The sequence below is a fragment of the Phalacrocorax carbo genome, chromosome 1 (assembly GCF_963921805.1).
Source record: "Phalacrocorax carbo chromosome 1, bPhaCar2.1, whole genome shotgun sequence".
NCBI lineage: Eukaryota > Metazoa > Chordata > Aves > Suliformes > Phalacrocoracidae > Phalacrocorax > Phalacrocorax carbo.
The window spans coordinates 52,802,757-52,829,103 of record NC_087513.1 but is presented as its reverse complement, the minus strand read 5'-3'; the positions used below and the strand labels follow the sequence as shown (position 1 = coordinate 52,829,103).

The window sequence follows — 26,347 nt, the reverse complement described above, 5'->3', positions numbered from 1 at the left end:
TGACTTCATTTTATATAATCTCCACGTTTTCAGTTTCCATCATGTAATAACTAAGGCTGAGTATTTGTAATAAATAAGTAGCTTATCATACCATAGAAATCATTATAGAAACAATTAAAGCAGTAGGGCTTTGACATAAAACACTGGGATTCCATAAGGAAGTAGCATGTTTATTAGCTGAATATTTCTCCTTCAGTGATTGAGTAGTGAATTAGGTAACTGTGCTGATGTATTGTCCTGTTGTGGTTTAACCCTGGCTGGCAAGTAAGCCCCATACAGCCACTCACTCCCCCACGGTGGGATGGGGGAGAGCATCGGAAGAGTAAAAGTGAGAAAACTTGTAGGTTGAGATAAAGACAGTTTGACAGGTAAAGCAAAAGCCATGCACATAAGCAAAACAAAAGAATTAATTTACTGCTTCCCATCAGCAGGCAGGAAAGCCATCTCCAGGAAAGCAGGGCTCTGTCATGCATAACAGTACTTGGGAAGAAAAATGTCACAACTCTGAACATCCCCCACTTCCTTCTTCTTGCCCCAGATTTATATACTGAGTATGACATCATATGGCATGGGATGTCCCTTTGGTCAGCTGGGGTCGGCTGTCCAAGCCGCATGCCATCCCAGCCTCTTGTGCACCCCCTGCCTACTCACTGGTGGGGTTGGCGTGAGAGGCAGAAAAGGCCTTGACTCTGTGTGAGCACTGTTCATCAGTAATGAAAACATCCCTGTATTATCAACACTGGTTCCAGCACAAATCTAAAACAGAGCCCCATGCTAGCTACTACGAAGGAAATTAACTCTATCCCAGACAAAACCAGCACATATCCTTATGTTTCAGACTTAGCTATTTGAGTTCAATGTGGCCACTCTCCATCATCTTTGAAAGGTCATGGAGGACAGGAGAGGTGCCCAAGGACCAGAGGAAAGCAAATGTTACTCCAGTCTTCAAAAAGGGTAAGAAGGAGGACCTGGGAAACTATAGGCCAGTCAGCCTCACCTCCACCCCTGGAAAGGTGATGGAGCAGTTCGTCCTGGAGGTCATCTCCAGGCATGCAGAGGAAAAGAAGGTTATCAGAAGTAGTCAGCATGGATTCACCAAGGGAAGATCATGCTTGACCAACCTGATAGCCTTCTATGATGGTGTGACTGGCTGGGTTGAAAAAGGGAGAGCAGTGGATGTTGCCTATCTCGACTTCAGTAAGGCATTTGGCATGGTCTCCCATAACATCCTCACAGACAAGCTTAGGAAGTGTGGGTTGGGTGAGTGGACAGTGGGGTGGATAGAGACCTGGCTCAACAACAGAACTCAGAGAGTCGTGATCAACTGTGCAGAGTCTGGTTGGAGGCCTGTCACTAGCAGTGTTCCCCAGGGGTCTGTGCTGGGTCCAGTCCTGTTCAATATATTTATCAATGACCTGGACAAAGGGGTAGAGTGTAATCTCACCAAGTTTGCTGATGATACCAAGCTGGAGAGCTGGGCTGAGGGGAACCTGATGAAATTCAATAAGAGCAAGTGCAAGGTCCTGCACCTGGGGAGGAACAACCCCATGCACCAGAACAGGCTGGGGGCTGAACTACTGGAAAGTGGCTCTGTGGAGAAGGACTGGGAGTGCTGGTGGACAACGAGCTGACCCTGAGCCAGCACTGTACCTTGTGGCCAAGAAGGCCAACGGTATCCTGGGGTGCATAAAAAGGAGTGTGGCCAGCAGATTGAGGGAGGTTATCCTCCCCCTCTGCTCCACCCTAGTGAGACGACATTTAGAGTACTGTGTCCAGTTTTGGGTCCCCCCCAGTTCAAGAAGGACAGGGAACTGCTTGAGCAAGTCCAGCGGAGAGCTACCAAGATGATCAGGGGACTGGAGCATCTCCCTTATGAGGAAAGGCTGAGAGACCTGGGTCTGTTCAGCCTCGAGAAGAGAAGAGTGAGGGGGGATCTTATCAATACTTATAAATATCTGAAAGGTGGGTGTCAAGAGGATGGGGCCAGACTCTTTTCAATGGTGCCCAACAACAGGACAAGGGGCAATGGACACCAGTTGGAACACAGGAAGTTCCACTTCAAGATGAGAAAAAACTTCTTTACTTTGAGGGTGACAGAGCAGTGGAACAGGCTGCCCAGGGAGATTGTAGATTCCTCTTCTCTGGAGACAATCAAAACCTGCCTGGACATGTTCCTCTGCCCCCTGCTCTAGGTGTGCCTGCTCAAGCAGGGGTGTTGGAGATGATGATCTGCAGAGGTCCCTTCGAACCCCTATCTTCTGTGATTCTGTGGCCAAATCAGCCCTCATAAAATTGCCAAGTGTGTAGGCAGTATGATAAGAGCACTGGATGATGGAACTTTTTGTGTCCATAAAGCTAAATATCCGTGTTATGAACGTTAGTGGGTTTTGCCACGTTTTTGGCCAGGAATCAGCAGAGTTCCTAGGGTCCCATTCAGGACTGTGGTTCTGAACTATGGTTCGAAGTAGGAAATTACTGGGTTCTTTAAGAATATGGTAGATATGGACAACATACTAGTAACATTTCTCTACTAGTAATGTGCATATTTAATTAGCACTAACTTTTACAAACTTTGCATGCATGCTGGGACCTTTAAAGAACAATTTCAAAATGTTCCTCTGTTGGTTTTTGTACCTTATTTTCTCTTTAGTTGTGTACCAGATAAAGGTATGATTCATGACAAAGTTGTTCAGTTTTGATAATATGACTTTCAATAACTTTAATATTTGGAAAAACATTTTCTTGTTCTTTCTGTTTTACTGTGGGAGCATGTGTAGGAGGGGTTTCTTTTAAGAGAGTCTTGGCTTACTCTATTGCAATAATAACTTCTATACCAAACATAATTAAATTCTAATTTCTTCAGTATCAAACTGGAAAACTTTTAAACATGGGAGGTTCCCTTTCCTGAAATAGCAAATGCTTATTTGTAGCTTCTATTAAATCCATTATGTATGGCATCAAATAATTGGTTTCTGTTGTGAATATTTGTGGAAGTATGTACGTGACTTCAGAACAAGATGGTTGGGCAGATACAGAATATTTTCTAAACATGCACAGATTATTCATAAACAGATAATGGATTAACACACTTTGGTGGTAAAGCTTTCTTTTCAAAGGCAATTTATTCCATAATGTCTCGTTTTAGTGATGTTATCTGCTTTCCAATCAAGTCAGTTTGCAGTTCTACAGTTCTTTTCTGCTTTATGTTAATAGTGAAAAATTACTATTCACACTGATGACGTGTTTTGCCTCCAGATCTACTTAGGTGTATTCAATTCCTCTCTCCCTTCCATAGCAACCCACATATTTTTCGTTTACTTGCACAGTAATTGGTAGGAATGAAGTTATAAAGTGTGAGAAAATTTCAGCCTGTCTGCGTAATGTAGAGTAGTGTGTTAATTTTTTTCTGCATTTGCTGTCTAGTAAATATTGACCCCACTTCAGGGTTTCTCAGTATGTAATGTTTTCTGTGGTTTTGGCCCTCATAATACGAGGGATTATTTTTACTTCATGTTTGCTGCTTCTGTTGGAAACCTAGTACTGGCAAATTTTAGCAGAGTAGGAGACAAAACTTGTTTAAGAGCTGGACCAAGCCAATGGGTCTTTCAGCTGGGAAGAAGCAGCATGAATGGTTCACTGCCTTGTGGTCCAAAGGCAGAACTATAAATTCTTATTCAATCTTTCTGTGCGTATTTCACACCTACCCTCAGGCACATTCAAAAACATTAACCCAAAGTAGATAATATTTCTTTTATTGGCTTGGGGGAAAGTGATTTAATGGTGAGTTAAAAAAAACTTTTTTGTCATGCTCAAGATGAATCTGTCCATTGTTACCCACATACCGTTGGGTTCCCTGTAAGTCAGGAGATCTACCACTCTTTCTATAAAACTGTTGTGATCTTTTTCTTACAAATAAGAAAACCCTCTCTTTTTTTTTTTTTTTTTCAGTGAAGAGGTCAGGTTATGTAACAAACTAATATTGTGTAAAATGTCCCTTCATAACCACCCTCAAATCTTTGGGCTGTTACCAAATGAAGTCCAGAGCCTGACAAAGTACACATATATTTATCAGTCTGTAGGAAAGTGGAAAGCAGGTTTTTTTTCTTCTGACTGCAGTAGATACCAGAATGGCCTTCATCCTGTTGCTCTGTGTGTTTTGAGCTTTGCAGCTGACACCCTTGAAACTGTGATGCTCTTCTAAGCCTCTTCATTCACCTTCTGAGACATATTCTAGCCTAAACTTCTCGCTTTCCGATGAGTTATTTTATCACTTAATGGAGAAGATGTTGTATGAAAATAAATGTTTGCATGTGCCCTCCTTCATATATGAAGTTCTGGCTACGAAATGGTATATGAATACTTTGACAAAGATTAATTAGAGGTTTTATTATCATACTTCATAATGCATAAAATTATATTCTTAATTTATTTTTATTTTTATTTACCAGAATTTGCCCCATGTATTGAGCTAACTGCTTTTTGTGTGCGTGTTTAAAACCTAAGCATTGGAGCATAAGCAACTTGCAAAGAAGTATTGTTTCCATGGAACTGAGGTTTCAGCTCATTTTATCTTTTTAATATAATACCCTTTATTTTAAATAGGCATTTTCGCATAGCTTGATATTCAAACAAGACATGTTTTTTTGTTTAGCATTGTTCATGAAAACTGGAAAAAATGGGAGGATATCTAACCTGGAAATTACTTGCTAGTTTGTAATTGCATTTTGTTCAGCTAAACTAAGAATCATTTATTAAAGCAGTTATTGTATTATGCTACATTGCCACACACAACCATTAAGATTTTCATAAACAAGATTATGTAGACTTGTAGTATATTCTTTGTCACAGTGAGTTATTTATTAGAGGAAGCATATGCTCTTTTCCATGGCCTGAATGTTGTATGCAAGGGAAAGCATGTAACATGACTACAACAATCTAAATTCATTTGAAATTCAGAATATCTGCCAGATAGAATTATGAAAACTCTGCATAAAATACAGTGATATGTTTCTGCTGCTGAGGTTAACACTGCATTCATTATGCTCACAATTACCCATATTTTCAGGCATTTTTAGTTTAGGCTACATTAGTGAGTTTTGTATTTTAAAGCTTTGTAGGAACCTTTGGCTTTCAGGGATTGACATCTGTAGAGTTTTCATATGAAATTTTGATTCTAAACAAGGTATGTAAAAATATGCATTTGAAAAGGAGAGCATAAACCACATTTGTGGTGCTATGTAAATAATGCTGCTTCTTTCTCAAACACAAAGTTTGAAAAAGCAGATCTAACTTTTTTGAATGGTTTCTGAAAAATTACGCATCATCTTTACATTTCTAACAATATAAATATACAGGACAGCAAATCTAGCATGTTTTTTAAAATAAACATTCTTCTCAGCTCTTGGGAAGGCTTACTGAAACTTAAAGGCTGGTTAAGATACTGGAGGGAAAGAATTATTTCTGATAACTTTGTACATGTGTTATTCCTACATCATCAAATCCACTGTTTCTGATGCTTGGTGAGAGGGTAAAAGAGAACATCCTTTTAAAATCTATATTATAAATCCTTTGTGCAGACCAGAGTAGACCCTCCAGTGTCATTACCCTTACATGAGATTACTGGAGATTTTCCAGATTCTGTAATATATCATGAAGTGAACCTTATTATCTGTTCTATGACAAATTACATATTCAAGTGTTTCTAGCTGTCATAACAATGAACATTTATCATAGTTTGAGTCATGAAAAATTATTCTAATTACATGATACTACAAAAATTACTTTGGTTAAATTATTAGTAATAGATAAAAGTGTTTTTACTAGCCATAAAATTATAGTAATATTCCAGATTTCTTTCAATGGAAAGGCAGTCAAAATAAATATTTCTCCATGTAATTGTGGTTTTGGGTTGTGATGACACAGGAAATACTTTCAATTGTTTTAGCTCAGTACATTAGTGTGACAAACTCACACAACATGCTTCAGGTTTGGGCATTCTCTCCACTACCTTGCTGCATGTCAAAAAACTATCCTAAATATCTTCAGTGACTGGTCAGGACATCTTTCTTTCTTGAATTCTTGATTCCTCTCAGCAACCTTTGGTTAGTGTCTCTGGAAGTGTCTCAGTTCAACAATGTTACACGTCAGTCTTTTCACAAACATCAAGAAGTATGTTTGATGCAAACACATTTGGACTAGACATATGGAAGAAATTTTTTACGATGGGGGCGGTGAAGCCCTGGAACAGGTTACCCAGAGAGGTGGTAGATGCACCATCCCTAGAAACATTCAAGGTCAGGTTGCACGGGGCTCTGAGCAACCTGATCTAGTTGTCCCTGCTCGCTGCAGGGAGGTTGGACTAGATGATCTTTAAAGGTCCCTTCCAACCCAAACTCTTCTATAATTCTATGACATAAATGGGATAAATGGGATAAATGCACTAGTCATTGCTCACTTTCATGGTAATCATCAGCTTTGGGTTGATGGAGCATTTAGGTTCAGTAGCTCTCCAAAGCTTTATTAATAGAAGTATCATAGTACTCTCCTAAAGAACAACTAGGCAGAATTTATCCCACTATGATGGAAGAAGAGCCACTTGGTTTCTTCATGCTGGTCCTCTGACATGCAGCAAGCCAGGGGAGAGGATACAACACCCTGGTGGATGTCAACGTGTATGCCAGGATTTAATAGCAGTTCTTCGTTATCTAATAAATGAAAAAGAAATTTTCTAAAGATGGCAGATATATTGCATTTCTCCTTTCTACATTTATGAGAATTTTTCTTCTTTGAGGTTTATTATTCAGAAGAAAGGAAACCCTGTGTATCTTACTTCCACTTCTTGTTCTTATGTGTTTGCAGATAATCAATAATTATAGCCATAAAGTTCTCTTTAAAAGTCTGAATTAACTGAAAATATAATTTAAGACCATTGAAACTAAACTACTCCCTAATCATTCTCTTCTAAACCAGTGTTCTTAACCTATATTTTCAAGTATAAATATGCGTAGGGGCATTCTTGTTCCCCATACTTTCTAAAAAAGTGCCTTAGGGCTAGAACAACTATTACTTCTAGCCTTTGTGATTCTTATTAGGTGTCTTACATAAATGATGAGGACAGTTAATATATAATGACAAGGAAGTCGTATATCAAAATAGAGACTTAAGCAAATCCAGATTTAGTAAGTTGTCAAATAACAGGATGCAGTGTGGCCTTCAACTGTAAGTCGCCTAGACTCCAGGAGTTCAAGATAACTGTTCATAAGTTTAGAATTTTTAAGTTATAAGTTAATAATTGCCTGGTGAGACACAACATACCTACATGAACTGTCACTGTGGTGAATGAGATGTGACAGTACATCTTCAAAGAACAGTTTTTTCTGCTGTTGCTCATCTGGCATTCATGTCTGACTCTGATGTGTTGTCCCATATTCCAGGGAAGTAAGAAAACTTCAACTGACCTGATTTCTATAGGAAAGGAGATAGATGGTATGGAAATTTTTCAGTTAAATACAAATTCCATCTTCTTGTCAGAATGTCAGTTCAGATTAGATGTCTACTGAGCCTCTATCATTTTATTCTTAGGTCATACAAACACAAATTTGTGTATACTGCTTATATCCCAGACCTTGAGCGTACATCATTCAGATTGATCCTTACAAGGAATGCAAGAGTATCTAGAAGGCAGAGGCAAGAGTAGCTAGAAGCTTGGCAGAAACATGGAAGAAAGGCCTCACTCAACATCATGTAGTTTTTGAAGATTTACTCATGGTATGGGCTATTGTTTCACATTGCTGTTTCTTTCTACAAGGCAAAAATCTGATTTATATTTTATCAGTATGGGCAAGTGTTCTCTAATGCTTTCCCAGTGACTCACCCACTCTCACTCTTCTCTTTTTCTCTCACTTCTATTGTGTATGTATTTTTATCCTTTCCACAAAAATACTTATTTGAATGTACTGGCAGCCCAGCACATCACTTTTCTGAAGTTGTAATTTCAAATAAGAACTAATTCTGACTTGATAGCGGTGGTCAGTTGCATGTGTCATCTTCAGCTTTTTGGAATAGTTTACAGAAATTCGAGATTGATTAATTTCTAATTTAAAAAAAATAAACTCAGATTATTTTGATTTCAGGACTAAAGATTATTCAACGATAATGGAAGAGTATGTCTTTAGGAGGTTTTATTATGCAGATGAAAATATCTAGGGCATGTAGGATTACTGTAGAGTTACTGATCATTGCATGGGTGAGGTGAGACAACAGAACTGATATTACTGAGAGGAATGCTGAACAGCTTTTAATCTTAGAAAAAAACAGAATCACATTGCTCGATGCCTGATACCTGAAGAGAGTTTTATGTCATCTGCTAACACCTAACTTGAATTAGTTTAGAGCTTAAAAATTTCTAGAATACACTCAGTACCTGCAAAATGGAGAACACATTGCAGCAACCGGAAGGGTTTACATGCTTTTCTCCAGCAATGAGAAGTTTGTCTTTTTTTTTTTTTGCTACATATGCCCTTTTTAATTAAAGGTTATCATCTCACTTAATCAGTTGATAGAATTCCAGACCTTGTAAAGTATTAACAATTCTTTTTTAACTCTAACTTATTTAAGTTCTGCTTGGCATACTATAATCATATTTGCTTTATTAGGGAGAGATTCAGGAAGAATTTACTTGTCAGTAATTTACATTCCAACCATTTTCTCAGTAACCCCATCATTTTTATTTATTCTTCTCTGACATTTATATTCTTGCAATGTTAATTACAGAATGTTGAATAACATTCAGAAAATCAAACTGAATGTTAAGAGCGATAGGAAAGGAGTAGAATACAAAAGAGGGAACATCATTATGCCAGTGTGAATACTTGGTGAGCCCTCATCTTGAATGCCATGTGAAAGTCTGATCCCTGTCATATCATCCAAGACTGAGAGGGTGAGGGGTGACAGGGATGGCCAAAAGCCTGGCACAGTTGTGTGAGTAGGTTAGAATTTCTCATTACCTACAGGAGAGGACAAGGGAAGTGTAACAGAGGTCAGTGAAATCTCAAGGAGAGGTTAAGTAAAGCACAACCATTTGTTGCCTTCTAAAGTACAAGAATTAGGGATGTCAAACTTGGTGAGATAGCTAAAAACAAAATGGGGTACATGCAAACTGTAAAAAGTGACATGCCGTAAAGGCAACTTGAGAAGGTAATTTTAGAAAGTTTGATTGGTGTACATTCAAAACAAAGTCAGCACTTTTTGATTATGAAGTGCAGGATCCTGAAAGGGTTGTAGGGGGAGAAGTACCACTACATGCTTGTCCTGGTCTCGCTGTTCTCTAGGCCAGCACTGTCGCCTGTCTTTGTAGACAGAATTTTGGGTGACATAGGCATAAAGTATGATCCAATGTCTATTCTTACATTTTGAATAACAATTTTTATTGTTTGTTTGGTGTTTTTTTTTTTTCTATAGCTGAATTCAGGAGCTGAGCAGGTTTCACTTTGGTGTTTGGTGACAATTTTAAGGCTACAGTATTTCTTCATAGGCTTCTCTAGGCAGATACACTATTACTAGGGTTTTGGCATTCTGACTTACTCTTATAGAAACTTGCCATGTACAAGGATTAAATAGAAGTCTGGTTTAGTCATTGCTTTGGTAATTAAATTTTTGCCTCTGTCTTTTTACAGCAGACTTGAAAGGACAAGGTAGAAATTCCTTTTTTTCAAGGTAGGAAGGATTCCTCCTCCTGTCCTGCAGTTGCACTTCAGCTGCTTCGATGCCTCCACATTACACAGTGCGGTCTAGGGAGAAATGTTTTCTGTACTTATTGTGACAAAAAGGCAGAAAGTTACAAAGTTAACAGTGCTGTTATTTACAAATTACAAGGTTTTTATAGTATTCTCTAATTTAAACCTAAGGTGTGAACTTGTGCCCTTTTATTCCAGTAATAAAACTTATTATTATTTGGAAATTTCTTGTTTTCACTTGTACTCTTCCTAATATCCCTGCTTCATTTTATGGAAGTGTTATTTTCAGGATTTTTTTTTTTTTAAAAAAAGTTCTTTTTTTTTAACAGGATGTGGGCTGCAGGAATAATTTTCTTTTAATTACATTAAGGAATAAGATGGCTTATGTTTATAAGGTTGTATTTGGAGCTGCAGTAAGGCCACTTACAAACTCTTCCAATTCCTTGTTACGTCTTCCGAATCCACTAGCTGAAACTACTAGCTTTGAATCCACTAGCTGAAACTAGTTACTATTAGTATATATCAGTAAAATCATTAATGCAGCGAGCTTATACTCTGACTAGACATAAAGAGGAAAAGGTAGAAAAGGTAGAGATGCAATTACATTCCTCTTCTAGGTATGTTTTTTGAACACTAGCCACTAATCTTGTATTGTTTGCTGGTACATTCTCTTATTTTTTATTACAAATGCTTCTTAGTATTGTTTATTTTATTTTGCATGATTTTTTTCCCCCTGTTAACTGTTTCCAGAATTCATTGTCACATTCTTTATTCAGTGGTGGGTTAACGTAGGAGTCATTTAAAATTTGTTTCTACTGAAGTCATCAAGTAGGATTTAAAAGTGGGGGTCCTGTTGCTGCCATCGCAAACTTGTCATTTGAGAGGCCTTGAATTATTACCAGATTATGAGCTCTCATAAAAATCAGGTCACAACACAATGAGCAGGAAAAACTGCTAAAAGTTGGGTAGTGTAGTGATTTGCTAACAGTATAAATAATTTGCCTAAAAAAGGGACTGTTATCTACAGCCGTAGTTTACCTTAGGCAATACGAGTCCGTCTTGTTGAAGAAATTCTTATTCCACATCCTGTTCACACACAGAATCACATTCTTCAATCATTTTCTGAGTAGTGCTATGATAACATCTAACTGCCAGGGTGCTTTCTGGCCCTTTGCATTTTATTATATTGCATTGGATTTATGTGTGGTGCTTGACTTTCTGAGGCATACATATGTCCAGTGTAAGAAAGATGTGGAAATATGTCTTCGTCTATGCAATTGCTTTCTGCTGGGATTAAAATGAAAAAATCACAAATCAAAAAACTCTGGTGAAACTGTATGGTATCTTCTTATTCATGTTCTAAAGTGTATGAGCGAAGCTTCTGACTAATCTGTTTTTTCCCTCCCTCAACATTTGGTAATGATGGGAATTCACTATATGTATCACTGTTAAGGGACCTTGCACCATTATTGCTGTTCACTCAAATATAGAGAGTAATTAATCTTCATTTACGACCTGGAATTCTGCCATCAAAATGTAGATGGCATATCTTTAGCTTTCTTATATATAATATAAACATCTTGTAAAACCATCTCCAAGGAGAAGGTAATTGCAGTGGTTAATGTAATTGTCACTTTCATGAGATATGATTTAAAAAATTGAATGAGAGACATCCCCTGAATTAGGACCTAGCCAAGCAGGTATTGCAAGACCTGTTATGGTGGAGCTTTTGCTAAATACGGGATTTGATAGATATTTCTGTAACTAAACAAGACCTATATTACAAAAAAAAAAGCAAAACCAACCAAACGACAAGACATGTTATCTTCTAGCATACAAATAATTCTTCAATTCTGTTATAATTTGGCTTTCAGCACAACATGGTATTTAATTTCCTGAATATTAAACCCTGCTAGCCAGGGTTATTGAAGCCAGCTGCTTCTTTTCCTGTGTCATCTGAGAAATATCTCTCTTACCTACTTAAATTTTTTGCATTTCAGGAATCTTATTCAAAGAAGAGAGGTTATGCATTGGAAGCAATACCCTCTGTACCTCTGGATGCAGTTCCTTCAGAAAATGACAGCAGTCTTTGTGATTCGATAGACATAGCAGTGACCAAAAAACCTTGTTCCCTAGAGATAGCAAGAGCACCTTCCTCAAGACCAGGTAAATTACCAAATAATCCTTTACATAGTCTTTTGTGTAAAGTGTAATGTTATAGAAGGTATATAGAAAAGTTTTAGGTTTATCTGTTTAAGAATACAGTACTGTTTACTTATCACAGCGTGATTATAGTCTTCCATTAGCTACCATAAGAGCTTAATATCAAAATGCTGTAGAAGGGAAAACAAAGCAGAGGTTTAAATAATTTCCTAGATAAGTATAAAAAGACTGCAAAAAGCCAAATTAGAAATCAAAATTCTTTAAGCCCAGCCTTTTGCAGTAATCTATTTATACTAACCTGTTTCTGTTTTTTAATGTTTTTTTTTATGCTTAGCAGCAATATTATACAACTAATTCAAAATTTAAAGTACTCTGTATTTCCATGTTACATAAAGGAAGGTCTGTTCTATTTTTAAAAATGAAACGGTGTGAGAATTGATAGAAATATTAAATGTCAGTTTGGCAGACTGCTGTTGTATTACACAGGTTTGAACAGCAACAAGTTACAATAGTTAAAAACCAATAGAATTATGCTGAGTTAGATCAATGATATTATATGTAAGGTCTCTGTGTTCTCCAAAATTTTATGCTCTCTTCCATTACCATTGTTTGAACTCTTCATTAGTTACCACCTGGTACAGGAATTTCAGAATATAATCATTTTGCTGTAAGTAATTTGACCGAGAGTCTGCTTTGACAAATGACAGTTCTCAGCAGCACTGTCCTATTTGAAATGGGCAACCGACTTTTCGACCCGTGCTATCTTGATTGTGAATCATGATTTGGGAAATATACGAGAACGACAGGTGATTGTTGACTAACATCATGTAACCTGTCTAGCCTGTGTAAGGGAAAGCACCTTGTTGATTCCACAGCTGAACTAGAATTGGAAGAGTGCCAGAGCTATATCAGACATACTAAGGGCCAGATATGAAGATACAGCTTTGGAGTCTGCAAGGTGAGGTGGAGTGGATCGTAATTCCCAACTCTCCATAAAATCTGGGCTAAAGAAGACCTAAGGGAACCTGCATTATGAACAGTGGCACAAAATAGGGTAGCGTCTTTATAGCATAGTTGTTGGACCAGAGTCTGACTCCAACATCAGCATGACTACTTGTGCAACTGAAGGTTTACTTTGTTGATGGCTTTTTGGCTCTGATAATCTAAAAAATTAGCAGATTGTGCAGGACAATATTATGGGTTGTCATTCAGTAAAGGGAGAAAATGCCAAATTATCCTTGTTTTTCAGACTCCTACTTGATTAATCACCATAAACATACTTATTGCAATGGGAAGACTGCCATACCTCTATCCCATAAATTGGCTGAGGGAGTTCATTATCTGCCTCCATAGTAATGGGGCTCAACTACAAAGCTTTCCATTGTAATTAGTATTAAAAAAAAGATAGACTTTCCGTTAGTTAAAATACCAGGCTTTGGAAGTGTGCTGTCTGCTGAACATAAGCATCTTTCTTATCTTTCTTAGTAAGTCCATTAAGATCAGTATGGAAAACAGATCCTAAAAAGGACATTTTTAGGTCTTAATCTGAAAATATGTTTTGACTATGGTTAAACATGGTGTGTATCAGACGCCCAGAGAAGAACCAAGGAAGCTGTAGGACATTCATGAGGGCACCCATCATCTTTATAAGATCTAACAAGGTCAATGAGTTGACAATACAAATGTACTGTAATTCCTTCTGTCTTACTTTTCCATATACCACCGTGATCTTTTCCTTGGCATTTTATTGGGAGGAACATTTGGCTGTATAGATAAGCAGATTCCAAAATGTGATTTTATTTTAAGCCAGAAATGTAGTAGTTATCTAACTGGCCTGGCTCGTAAGTCATATCTGTAATCATGTTGGGTGTTATCTTATACTACAAATGAACCAAATTAAATCAACCATGTCACTCACGGTTACAAGGTACTTAACACTATGCGTAATTGTATGTGAATGTCAGCCTGCCACTTCAGTTCATACAGATCTATTGCTTGAATAAGTTATGTACGATTATTGAGATCATTCATTTAAAACAAATATCTAATTTGCATGCCTTTTTTTCCCTAGGTGAATTTCGCTGTTTTTGTATCACTGAGACATGCTGACTTTGGGAATACTGTTTCAAATTGCTGTACTGTGTCATGTGTTGTGTTCATTTCAGAGCATGAGGCAGCACTTTGAACATAAAATTGCATCTGTCAGTCTCCTTTCCCTAGGTGGTAGGACACTCTGATCAACTCTCCCCCCTGTCTGGGGCATTACTACCTCTTGGCAGTAGAAGTGAGACTGACTGCACTCAGTGATTGAAAATTCTACTTTCCTATATTGAGAGAAAAGGTCATTCTGACTGGCCTTTCAAGCTGTAGAGCTGCATGTTGTAACTATTATCTGCCCTGCCAGTAAACTCCTAACAGGTTGGGAGTAGTCACCTTGCCAGTCATCATTCTCTAATCTACTCGGGAAAAAAACAGACTGCTCTGTAGTTCTCCATATTATTTTTTAAGTTCCTGAATCTTATTCTTGAAATGGTAGAGAATAGCAGAGGATGAGAACTCCATGCATGAAATGGTAAATGATTGTTAGATATAAGGGACTAAAACTGAACAGAAAGGAAATAAAAGTAGTCATAAAGTTTGTTACTTCCACTTCTGAAATCCTGTGTTGTGTGAGTTTTATGTCTGTTTGCAAGAAATTAGGTTTGGATAGGAAGAACAACAGTTACATTATTGGTTTATGCTGGCAGTTAAAACAATTGCTTCTAATTAGGACTGATCTAAGAGTAAAAAAGACTGCATGTGTGTCTGGGTTCAAGTAAGCTGTTCTTTGTCTCTGCAGTAGATTGATAGGACAAGGTTGGCAGAGTCTGTTAGCATCTCTGTCTCAGTAGCTCTGCTTTTAAACTAACAGTTAAGACTTGATAGGAATATTCTGAAATATTGCACACTTTGAGACAAATTTTTCTGCTAAGTAAAATCTAATTTTGGATTTAAAGTTTCAGAAATCAATCTCATAAAATTAATTTTATAAAAATGAATTGATTTGTGAATCAATCTTACTATCTCTTGGGCTATTCCAGAACAGTATCTTCATTCCTTAAACTAGACATTCCTACTAGTAATTTTAATTTTCAGACTGCCCTTCCATTAAAAAAAAATAATCACATGACATATTCAACCTTGAAAAATAACCATAAAATTTTATTAGTTCATAAGGCACGCATTAGTATTGCCCTTTTGCTGTTAAGGATGTAATTAAATTTTGTGAACTATAGCAACAAATCATCTTGGAGAAGGTGTAAACTTTTAATAAATGGCTGTAGCTCAAGGCACAGGATAATTTTAATGCTAAGGTAGGCATTGTCAAGTATCTTAATGAAGTTAGTTTGGTTTTGATCAGTTATCTAGTGTCTAGAATACCGGTAGCAGATGTTTAGGTGCAGCACAATGCTGCATTTGCACCTGTGCTGTGAAGACCCTTACAGACTTAACTTGCATCCTTGGTGGCTTAGACATTTTGTACCATACTCCATCTTTGCACCTCACAAGGTCATATACTTTATTTAGCAGAACTGTTGAATGAAATCTGGGATACACTACAGAAGAAATATTAATAAATATATTTTTCTCATTGGAGATAAGTGTGTGCCTGTACCCAATAGAAAGATCATACCTCTTTTAGTGTGCTTCTATAGTTTCTACTGCAGAAACTCCCTAGGGCAGGTGGCAGTCTACATGCTAAATTTTTAATGATAATAAGTGATGGCCAGTATTACTTAAAACATTTTTAGGTCTCATTGAGTATCATTAGGAATTAAAGAGAACTTTTCAAACTGTTTTTCATTAATAACTTGGTGAAAAAAAAATCCTCCTTTGGGAAAATTGATTTCTCCATGCAGATTAACGAAGGTTTTAATACAGCATATCAATAACAGGAAGAGACATTGCTGTCTGTAAACTGCATGAAAATCATCCTTGGATAAGGGAGTTCTAGTTCAAGGACCTGTTTTTTCCAGCTATGTTACTTTACTGTGGCTGTAGGTCAAGGAGACCTTAGTAAGCTGTCTTCAACTCTGAGAACAGCTCAGTTGTAGCAATGCAGAACTTGGTGTGCGTTGCAAAATCTGTCTGAGAAATAAGGTAAATACTTAGGGGCTTCACTTCTGCTGAGTTATCAGCTACCACGCAGTCAGCAATTCCCAAATCAGCAATTTTAAAGACATCTCTGGTACAACTACTCTACCCAGTTACATCTAAGATATGGCTTCTGTCAAGGGGATAAAAATGTCCTTAGATATGTGATAAGTTGCCACTAGCCCGTAGCAGGCAAACACAAGGCAAGGAGTTGAAGCATAAAGAGATATCTTAGCAGCTATTCTGGTCATCTACCCAGCTAAATGTACTTTGGAGAAATCTTGCTGTTGTCAGTCATGATTTTTTGTTATTTAGAAAAAATACTTAATTTGCACTTAAATGCCAGCAACTTACAAGGAGGACCATGCAAGATAATAAATCTGTAATTAATGATACCTTTTTCTTATAACCTCATAATCACAGCAGGGAAAATAACGCAAACTGCTTGTCACTGAATTATTACAACATATCAAACTGTCCCCAAGCTGGCCTATTTACTGCAACGTTAGGGTTTTTTTGCTTTCTCAGCCTGGCATTTCTCTCCTGTCATTACACTGAAAATGAACCTGAAAACTTGTAGCTAGTGTATCAGCTCACCTCTTCTTGCATTCTTGTGTCTACTGTATAATGCTGTGTCAGCAATCTCATACGGGTATTTAGGAGACAGTTCTTTAGAAACTTGAGTTGAAAAATAGCCTAGCTGTGATAACGATTTCATAAAAATTACAATATGAATCTTCTACGTAGTTTCCAAAATCATTAAATACTTGGCTTGGTAAATAAAGTGCTATTTGTCAGGTCATCAGTTTCTGATTGACTTCAGTAGCAAATCTTCACAGCACCTATCCTGAATATTTGGACATTCAATTCTTCAGATAGAGACTAAGATAGGAAATGCATCTTTTCTTGTTTAATGGATTTATACCTTTCTTTTTGTGCAGTTATTTTCTAGCTGTAAGCAAACCAGTGCAAAGTGGCCACAAGAAGGAACCATCACACTGCCAGATACACAAAATTGCCTGGATGAATGGAAAGTCAGGAGGCTAGCCTTAGTCACCCATGCTTCATCATTTTGAAAGTGTAATTGATCTGAAGGATCATGCAGTAACCTTTCTGAAGTCCACTCACCCAAATTGCTTCAAACAGAAGGACTGCTAGTAGAGCTGTCTTTCATTTAAGTATGCTTTTTAAACCCAAGATAGCAGAATATAGTGCACTTAAACACATGACCTAAAGTCTTACTCCTCAGGATTAAATACTTTCAGTGATGAAGAAAGATCATCTTAGCTGTGTAGAGAGAAGAGCATAATAATGAAGGGAGTCTCTTATCAAGCAGAGTAGCTGCAATATGTTGGTCTAGAACATCTGAAAATAGCTAGAATTGATGAAATTTAGCCTAAATTGACACCAATATTTCTGAAGCAACTGATTGTCCATGAAAGCTTTTGGTAATGTGGTGGATATTGAAAATAACTACTACCTACTTGCCATGAGTGCTGAATTTCCTAAGTACTAAGTCTCAGGCCTGATGTGTCAGGAAGCAGCAAGAACCAGCTGCTCCCTCAGGAGGGGGAGGCAGGAGTGAAGGGGACTACCATGGCTGGCAGGGCAGGGGCCTCACTAGTCAGGGCCCACTCACTTCCTATTAGCAGAGCAGACCTAGAGATCGTGGCCAGATTCAGCCAATAGCCGAGATCAAGTAAGTATGTGCTGATGAAGTAAATCTAAAGTCAAGCTAGAAAGTAAATATGCAGGTCAGGACTGGTAATGGCCAGGAAGGTTCATGATGACAAGACCAGGTCCGAGGTCAAGCTGGGAAGTCAGCCCATGAGCTGGGGTCTGGGTGCACAGGGCACAGGCATGGGCATAGGCATAAGCACCAGACAGGCACTACTTCAGCATAGCTCAGGCAGCAACTAAAGGCCCCAGGCTGAACTGAAATGGTGTCTCCAGGAAGGGGGATGTGAATGGAGAACCTCAGAAGGCTGCTCAGGGCCGTTAAAGCTTATTAGTACCTCAGGGCCTGACATGATGTATGAATGATAATGAATGTCATTCTTTTGTCTATCAGTCAAGGAGACAGTATCTCCAAAAAGTATAATGCATCTGTATGTTGAGTGAGAAGTGAAGAGCCACTCTGAGCTTGTCAATGAGGAACACGAAGCAGAGGTGTGTACCGTAATGTGAGTCATGCATAGGTTTGGTGGAGTAGATAACTGACAAGAGGCTTGTGTTTCCATAACAACCTAATAGCTGAAGTCTTTCTTAGGCATATGTGGTTTCTCTTCTAAGTAATTTTTGGCTTTAGGGAAATGCTCCCATTACTAAGTTTCCCAGTTCTCAAAGTTGGTTTATACAGTCTAATCCTCCTTTACCTTTAGCACAGAAAAAGATTCAAAAGCCATGAGACGAATGAGTAAGAGAGTCTCACAGTGCCCCGACATGATGGGGATACTCTGAATGTGCAGTCTCTAAATGATTCTGAAAATCTCATATTGCCCTAATGCATGTCTGTGTGTATGGCCCTGTCATGGTGGCTAAAGGAATCTAAAGGATGGTAGTGTTGCACAGAGGTCTTCCAAAAGCGTGTGCTCTGTATCTCAGGATGTTCAAATGATTTTGTCTTATTTCTCTGCTTAGGCATCCATGTAAGGTATTGGCCTCTACAGAAACTGGATGATATTATCTACATACTGTGCCCTAACATTCTTCCCTTTTTCTGTGTAGGAAGAGGAGAATGAAGTTATAAGGATTATAAGAAGACCTGAAGTGGTTGAACTGAAAAACAGATAAATTTTTTTCAATTAAATGTTATGTTTAGTCCATCTGAAAATCTATTTTTTGCTGTTCTTTTTTAGTGGAATTTAATCTGAAGTGAAAATTGAAAACTATGAAACAATTTTCAGCTGTACTTTTCGGTCAGTAACTTATTCATAGTGAAATATAATGCCCAGCCTTAGTTGTAAGACCTATATGTACTTCTTCTCTACTCTTGTCTTCCTTTAACCTGTGTCTGAGCCATATGGAGAGAATTTGCCTATGGTACAGAATTTCTCAATTTACTTGTTTTAACAGGTTAATTTATAAAGATGTAAGGATCACATTCAGAGCTTCAGGATACAAATCTTTGCCAGAACACAGTGTATTGGAAACCAAACCAACCTTCTGACTGAGTTTCAGTGATGACACATTTCATATTTGTCATTCCTACTGCCACAGTATAGGGTGCACACTTCTTACAAGAAGCAATTTTGTCTAATGCACTAGCATATGTTTGCAGTTCAGATTTTTTAATTTCACGTGGCATTTTAATAAAGGTTAAGGGAGTGCTGATGGAAGAATAAAATATACAATAGTTTTTCTATCATGCATTTTGTTGTTTTTTCTTCAGTACAGCTAGTATTTGTTTTAAGCACCTTTTGAAAATGTAAAAGAAAAGATTTCTGAAAATTATGCCTGGAGAGTGTTTGCCGATATAGTTGTTCCTATAATATAAGTTATAAATTTATAGTTTATTTTCTATTCTTAGGTATTTTCTGGCATTTTATAGTTCTTTTTATTTTCTCTAGGTACAAATCCCCAAAATGTAGGCGCTTGGAAGTTCTGTTTTATCATAACAATATTTTCATACCCATTTTCTCTATTTCTGATGTTATCATAGTTCTTGGAGTATACTTAGTATGCTTTATATTAGCTTTTCTAGTACTAATGTCTTAGAGGAGCATAGTTCACCCACGTTTCTGGTCCTATGTTGATTACTATTTTGCTGACAGGTGTAATTCACCTACTGATTTTAACCAGTAGGTCTTCAAGGGATCTAAGTCTCAGAGGCTAGCATATATTCCTAACCTTGTTAGGGCATGTTTTGCTGTTGATTTCTGTTGGGTTAGATTTTCACCATATATATCTTCCAAAAAAAGGGTATTTATTAAAATTAGAAATTAGTCAATTAGGTATTGATATGAGATCACAAAAATTGTGTGTCTTGTAGTAGAATATGAAAAATGAGGTTCTGTCTTTGAGACTATTTCCCTTTTCCTCTGGTTTCATCTGAAATCAGGAGAGGATACCTCTTAAGGTATTATAACACGGTTGTAGTTGGAGGTGGCTGTAGATGTGTCAGGGTGGTGTGGATCTCTGATTTCTGCCCAGTTAGCTACCTCCCTAAAATCACACTTAGACAGCATGTGAAAGCTATGACCCGTTTTAATTATCTTTGGGTAGGTTCCAGGAGGTGGGTGAGACAGCCTGAAAATTCTTTTTACAGTGAAGTTCGTTCCTAGGTAGTTCAGGTAATCCAGGTTTCTGGTATCACCTAAGAAACAGATCCAGGTGATCCATGTACGCTTCATGTACAGGTCCTGTTCCATATTCTTTCTTGATATGGCTGTAGCCTGCTGACAGTAGAGTTATACCAACGGTGCATATATCCCCTATCTAATGTTTAAAGAAGAAAACATATCCACTCGTTATTGTTTCAATTTCTCCTACAATGTGGGAATCAGCTTTCTTGATAGAAGTTACAAAGGGAGATGAAAAATAAAATTTAACTTCCATGGTACAAAATAGGCACCATTTTCATTAGGGTGTGACTCGAATTATAAATGTGTTAACAGACAAATGAATAAAAGAGAGAACATGAATGATAAAAGATTTCAATATAGTTCATCTACCATCTGCTTCCACTCTAAGAAGTCCTGGGCAGCATGAGAGAAAGCCACATGTTCCCCTAACACAACTGTTCCCTTAGTTATTCTAGATTTTAAACAGAACAATTTTGTATTTGGACAAACTTCTGTTATCGTAAAATTCTCATATTAAACAATAACTAGAAAATTGAAATCTTCCAGTTCTGCCCTTACTGGAGTGGCAGACTCTAACTGCAAAGCACTATGCTAAAAATTGATTCTTTGTTGTGTTGGAGTAAAAAACTCCTGCTTTTTGGTTTCATTTAGCTTCTTACCTTTTGACAAAAGCAGAATTTATCCAGAAAAGCAAAAATATAACATCAGTATCACAAACTGAGAAGCAAGCAGTGGAAGCATTCAGTGACCACTGTTTCTTGTGTCATACTTTCTTGACTGATTCTTGCCCAGTTGACTGGCAGCTTTCAGCATCCCAAAAGAGAACGTTAAGAGAAATGAGGTTTATACAGGCTTTTTGACCCTCCTTCCACCCGCAGTGGTACTTGTAGGATAAAGATGGGTAAAATGGTTATCATCTTTTTTTTTTATTTGGGTAGTCTGGAAGGAGCAAGTAGGTGATATATACAGTAGATACTTCTTATGCACATACATCTGGAACCATTCATTATTGACTTTTTAAAATTACTTCAGTTGCAAATGTAGACCACTTTAATAAATTTTAATAACCCAAATGTAATATTAACCCAAATGTAGTATAAAAGTGAATGTCAAATTAACTCTATTTACTTGTATTAAACAGCCTTATAATTTCATTTAAAAAACAGGTTAACTAATAAGATCCAGTTTCTCTGAAGCAATGCTAATTTGCATGACCTATGCCCCTTTCATTTATTATTAATGGTGATCCATATCAGCTGTTCCATTACTCCTGATGTCAGGCTGAAAGCCTACTAAGGTTACTCCATTAGCTTCCTTTTAGTATTCTCAAATCTTACCAACATACCAAGTGCTATTAAGAAGCAGCACCATTTTTTGAGGTAAATTCTTGCCAGATCTTTTTAAACTCTTGGGTACAAGTTAGATAGATCTGTAGATTAAAAGTTTCTAGCTTTAGTAACTCTCATTTAACATTCCCTTTGGATATTTTCATATGAGTGTATTTTAATCTGAGTGTCTGTTTGATATTTAGGGGAAATATTTCACATCTCCACTGTTTTATAACATTATTTCTCCTGCCACATTTCTAGAGCAATGTGCCATAATTTAGTTTGTTCCATTGTTCACTTCCCCCACTCCTTTATGTCCTTGATGCAGCAGAGGTCTTGTGGGGAAACAGCATTATAATCGTCATGAAAGACTTTTTCAGAATGCCTGTGTACAGAAGGCTGAATTGAGGGTGCACAAGCCACATCAATTCTTACATAGTGCAGCTCTAATGTACTTTCCTTTACAACTTTATCATCCCTCTAAGAGGTTTTTAGTATATAATTAAGATAATTGCTCCCCGTCATGTGCTCCTCTGGATAACATCTCTGATAAGATCCTTAACAATGAAATGTTATTCTTAAAAATACTCTGTCTTTTCTGAAGCTAAAGCACATGGGAATGACTGATACCACATGACCAGTTCGTTATCAAAATACATGCAGGTCTCCACCCATCCAGTATGCTCTAGTAAATATGTTTATGTTGTTAAAGTAATTCCACTTTCCAAAGAACTGGCTTACATTTTCTCTGCAAAGTGAGTGAAAAAGGCTGCTCTTGACATATGCTAAACATTTTCTGATGATTCATTACTTTTTATTATTATTCGTTAAAGTACAGTTGAAAAAAATTAGATGTCATGGGAGTTTGGGGCAATTTTTGCAAATAAGTGCTCATTAAAGTGCATGCATTCTGACCAACACTCGGTTTCATCCATCCCAGTGTGATTACCATCGAGAATGATCTCATTATACACTTGACTGCATGCTGTCAGACAAAACCCCTTTTTCAAATCAAGACAATTCAAAGGAACATAATTATTTTGAGGTGTTTTGCATTTTAAAGCCCACATGCAAGTATTATTTAGCAGGATTTGAGTTTTTCCGTGTTAAATGACTATTAGTTGCAGCATCCTTTGCAAGTACTTTTGAGTCAGAGGTGAAATATATATAGACTGTATACTAAATATTCCATGTTGTAGTACATAGTCTAGTAAGTAATCCTCTAGTAAAAATGCTCCTGAGATTGTCTTATAATTGAGCAGATGTAAGTGATAGTACCTTTTGTAAGTGGCAAAATTTGAGATATATGAGGAATAATATTGCTATAAAACTCATCAAATTGCTAATATTAGTGGTAATAGTAGAACTTCATCTTACCATTAATTTGTTTATTTTACATGCATCTGGTATGTTCTAGAGGATTATAAGCTTGTGTAAAAGGTATAGCACTGCATGGAGATCCTCAGTAGGCATTCAGCTAATATTATATGTTTCCTGGTGCACCTGTGAATTTTCTACAAACCTTAAATTGAATTTTCTGCAAAGCTTTTCAAGTTGAATCTTAGAATATTAGAAGTTGGGAGGAACCTGTTCTCTTGACCTCATACTTTTTATTCTGTTATACTCAAGACTTTGCATATTGCCCTATTTTACATTAGGATGAAACAGGGTCCTTAAAGTTTGCGAGATCCAGTGCTCAAGAATTAGTGCTTCACTTATGTCTATAATGCAATTAAGTTCAAATACTATTAAAAAAAGCTAAACTGGTTTTCAGAAACACTGTAGATGTAACAGGAAATGCAATATAGATAAGTCTTGAATCACACAAAGAACCCAGCTGTCTTTTGTGGAACATTAATTTCTCCACTTTTTAGTCTCATTTTCTGATGATAAAGCTGCTTAGCTCTGAATGATTGATCATTAGATACTGCAATATACATATCTGAGGATCACCTAGACATTCTCAGCTGTTGCAGAACATTGTGACATTAACAGCGCTCCTGACTCTCCTGCTCCTTGTGTAGTTTTTCAGGCTTTTTTGATATTTTGTATTAAAGGTTGCAAGTTTAATACAGTTTATTAGGTAGTGTTTTGTGACTTGCAGTAGATGGTGAATAGGTGTGTAGTCTACAACTGCCTTGTAGCACAGTTATTATTATGTGATTGCCTTCAATTTTGATATTATATTTGATGACTTGGGCAATCCCTTCTGGTTTTATGTCCCATATCAGGGCACATGTCTGGGATATGAGGGATCAATCTGAGAACCCTAATTTCTGAGTACCAGGCTGTATTGTGAGTGTCTATATCTATATCACAAGATGTGAGAATGTTATTCAGCGCTGGGCCCACATTTCACGTCTTATCTACATCCCAGCTCCATGTCAGACTAAGATATATGAACTTAATCCCTACCCCACTCTGTCAGAATAGGGTTGAGCTCCAGGAAGACCCATGAACTGAATGAACAAAAGATCAGATCTGTAGGATACCTGCCCTGCAGTCTTTGTCTCTTTTTCCCCTCTTAGTCTTTCTTGCAAAAGACTTCTATCCTGCTCTGATTATTGATGAAAATATCCTAAAAATCATACATTTCCCCAAGAAATTTAGTTTGGATGAAAGAGTTTTTACATGGTGAAAATAATTTGCCAAGCAATTCACAATCAGCTATACACAGCATTCATACATCAGTTTGGTGGCTCTAATAGACAGATACTGAGTTCTCTGGATCGTTGTTCTGCCTGCTTCCCCCTCCCTACTTTCCATCTTTATTTCCTTGTAGAGATCATCTACTGCCACTCAGTTACTGTGCTTTTTAAATTATTGTAGTGAAGTGTCGCTGGCTTTGATATGAATGCAGTTAGTAACCTTGTTGTCTTTCCTATAGTTCTAGTAGACCTAATACAGCCATAACTCCTCCTTCTACCCACTGCCAAACAAACTGAAAAATTTTAGCTTATAGCATACAATCAACTAGAGATGCATACTAATAATTTTATTTCAGCATTGACATGAAACAGAGCTGAAATACTATCTTTTAGGATAAAAATAATCATGCCCTATTTCTACTGCCTTTACTTTTCCAGTAAGTAACAACTTAAATGTGGTCATTTTGTGAAAAATTTGTTATTTTATTTAACATTTCAATACCTTTAAATGTGTTCTATTGAGAACTCGCTTTTTCAAGAGATTATGATATGTTTTATGAGCTCTTTTAATAAACTTATCTACTAACTTTAGTACATTTGGAAAGCAGAAATCTTGGCATAGCTTGCTAAATTTTGTTAAAATCAAAATATTTGTGAAAATATTAAGCAATTACTAAAATCATTTTTGTACATAATGAACAGATTTATTTGTTTTGTTCAGTGTCAAAGATTATTAAAAAATAGAAAAACATTGATTCCTAGTGAAGGTAATCAGTGTTGCATTCTGTAAGAAAAAAAATTTTTCCTCCTGTTCTATTTTAAGTTAAATAAAAACACTCATTTACTTCCATTTTCTCTGCTTCTGTCTCCCTTTCTGCATCTGCTAGTCCTGATGGCAGTATGTAGCTTTCTGCCAAAAAGTTTCTTCCTATCACTTTACAGAGATTTCATATTTGTTCTTTTTATACCATTTTCATATTTTGTGCCACCTCAAAATGAAATTTGAAGTGTGCAAGAGGTGTAGGATATTGCTATATATCAAAATAGGATGGGAATGGGTTTGTATTGCCAATCCACAAACATATAGATGCAGCATATCTTTACTAGCAGCTAATGATATAATAATTTTCTGCTGCAACAGGATATCAAGCTAGTCTTTTCCTTTTTTTCTGACATGCCTTCAACTACAGCAGATTTGGAAGAACCCATACAAAAGAATATTTTTACACTCAGTTGCTTTATTGTTTTCAGAAAGCAGGAAAAGTCTTCAGAAGGACCATTTCATATTTTTTTCTCCAAGGCAGGGTGTATTATTCTTTCTATGATGCAATATATCATTGTATGCATTAGTATCTGTTCTGGATGAGGATATTATAACAGCTGTTAGTAAAAATATTCTTTCCACTCTAGCTCCAGCTGTTCACTGCATGTCCTTTCTCTTTCAGATCTCATTCCCTCCCTGCTGGAAGATACTTAAATAATACAGTACGATTAAAACTAGTTTCTTACCAGCAGTGCTGGGATTGAAACGAATTTTTTTCTCTGAGAGCATTTCCATTATTTTGACATCTATTTCTGTCTTATGTTATAATGAAAAAATATCAAAACTTTCTGTGGATATTGCATAAGTAAAATTTGTAAAAAATACTTTTATTTTTTTTCTGGTGAATTATATAGGTTGTCTTTCAGAGTTTTTCCTCATCTAACCTGTAATAACGTAAACAAGGTTTTGCCATTGATAAATTTGACAAAAGTGTTAAACGCCTTGTGAAGTCATTGCAAACAAAAAGCAATACATTTCATAAATTGCTTGTCCAACTGCTAGATATCAGCCTGATAAACACAGTGTGGAATGAATTTGTGACTCATAGTCTGATGGAATAAGGATATTTGCAGTACAAAGTTGGTGGTGGTTAGGAGTTCTGGCAGTAAGGGTGACAGGAATTCTGTGAATCCTGCCTTTTGTTTTGGCTGAATATTCACCTGTATTCCAGCAGAATTTAACTGTAATTTTTCAGTATAGTTTTAGACTTGAA

The 26,347-nt window shown here is 36.8% G+C and overlaps 1 protein-coding gene across 7 annotated transcripts in view; it reads left to right on the top strand.

The window, feature by feature from the left end:
• ANKS1B (ankyrin repeat and sterile alpha motif domain containing 1B) overlaps positions 1-26,347 on the top strand; it is a 444,006-nt gene that overhangs the window by 122,041 nt on the left and 295,618 nt on the right. For all 7 annotated transcript variants that reach the window (XM_064451622.1, XM_064451588.1, XM_064451615.1 and 4 more), the window contains exon 10: positions 11,735-11,900. In XM_064451622.1, the coding sequence (XP_064307692.1) occupies positions 11,735-11,900 (166 nt within the window). The remainder of the gene's footprint in view (positions 1-11,734; positions 11,901-26,347) is intronic.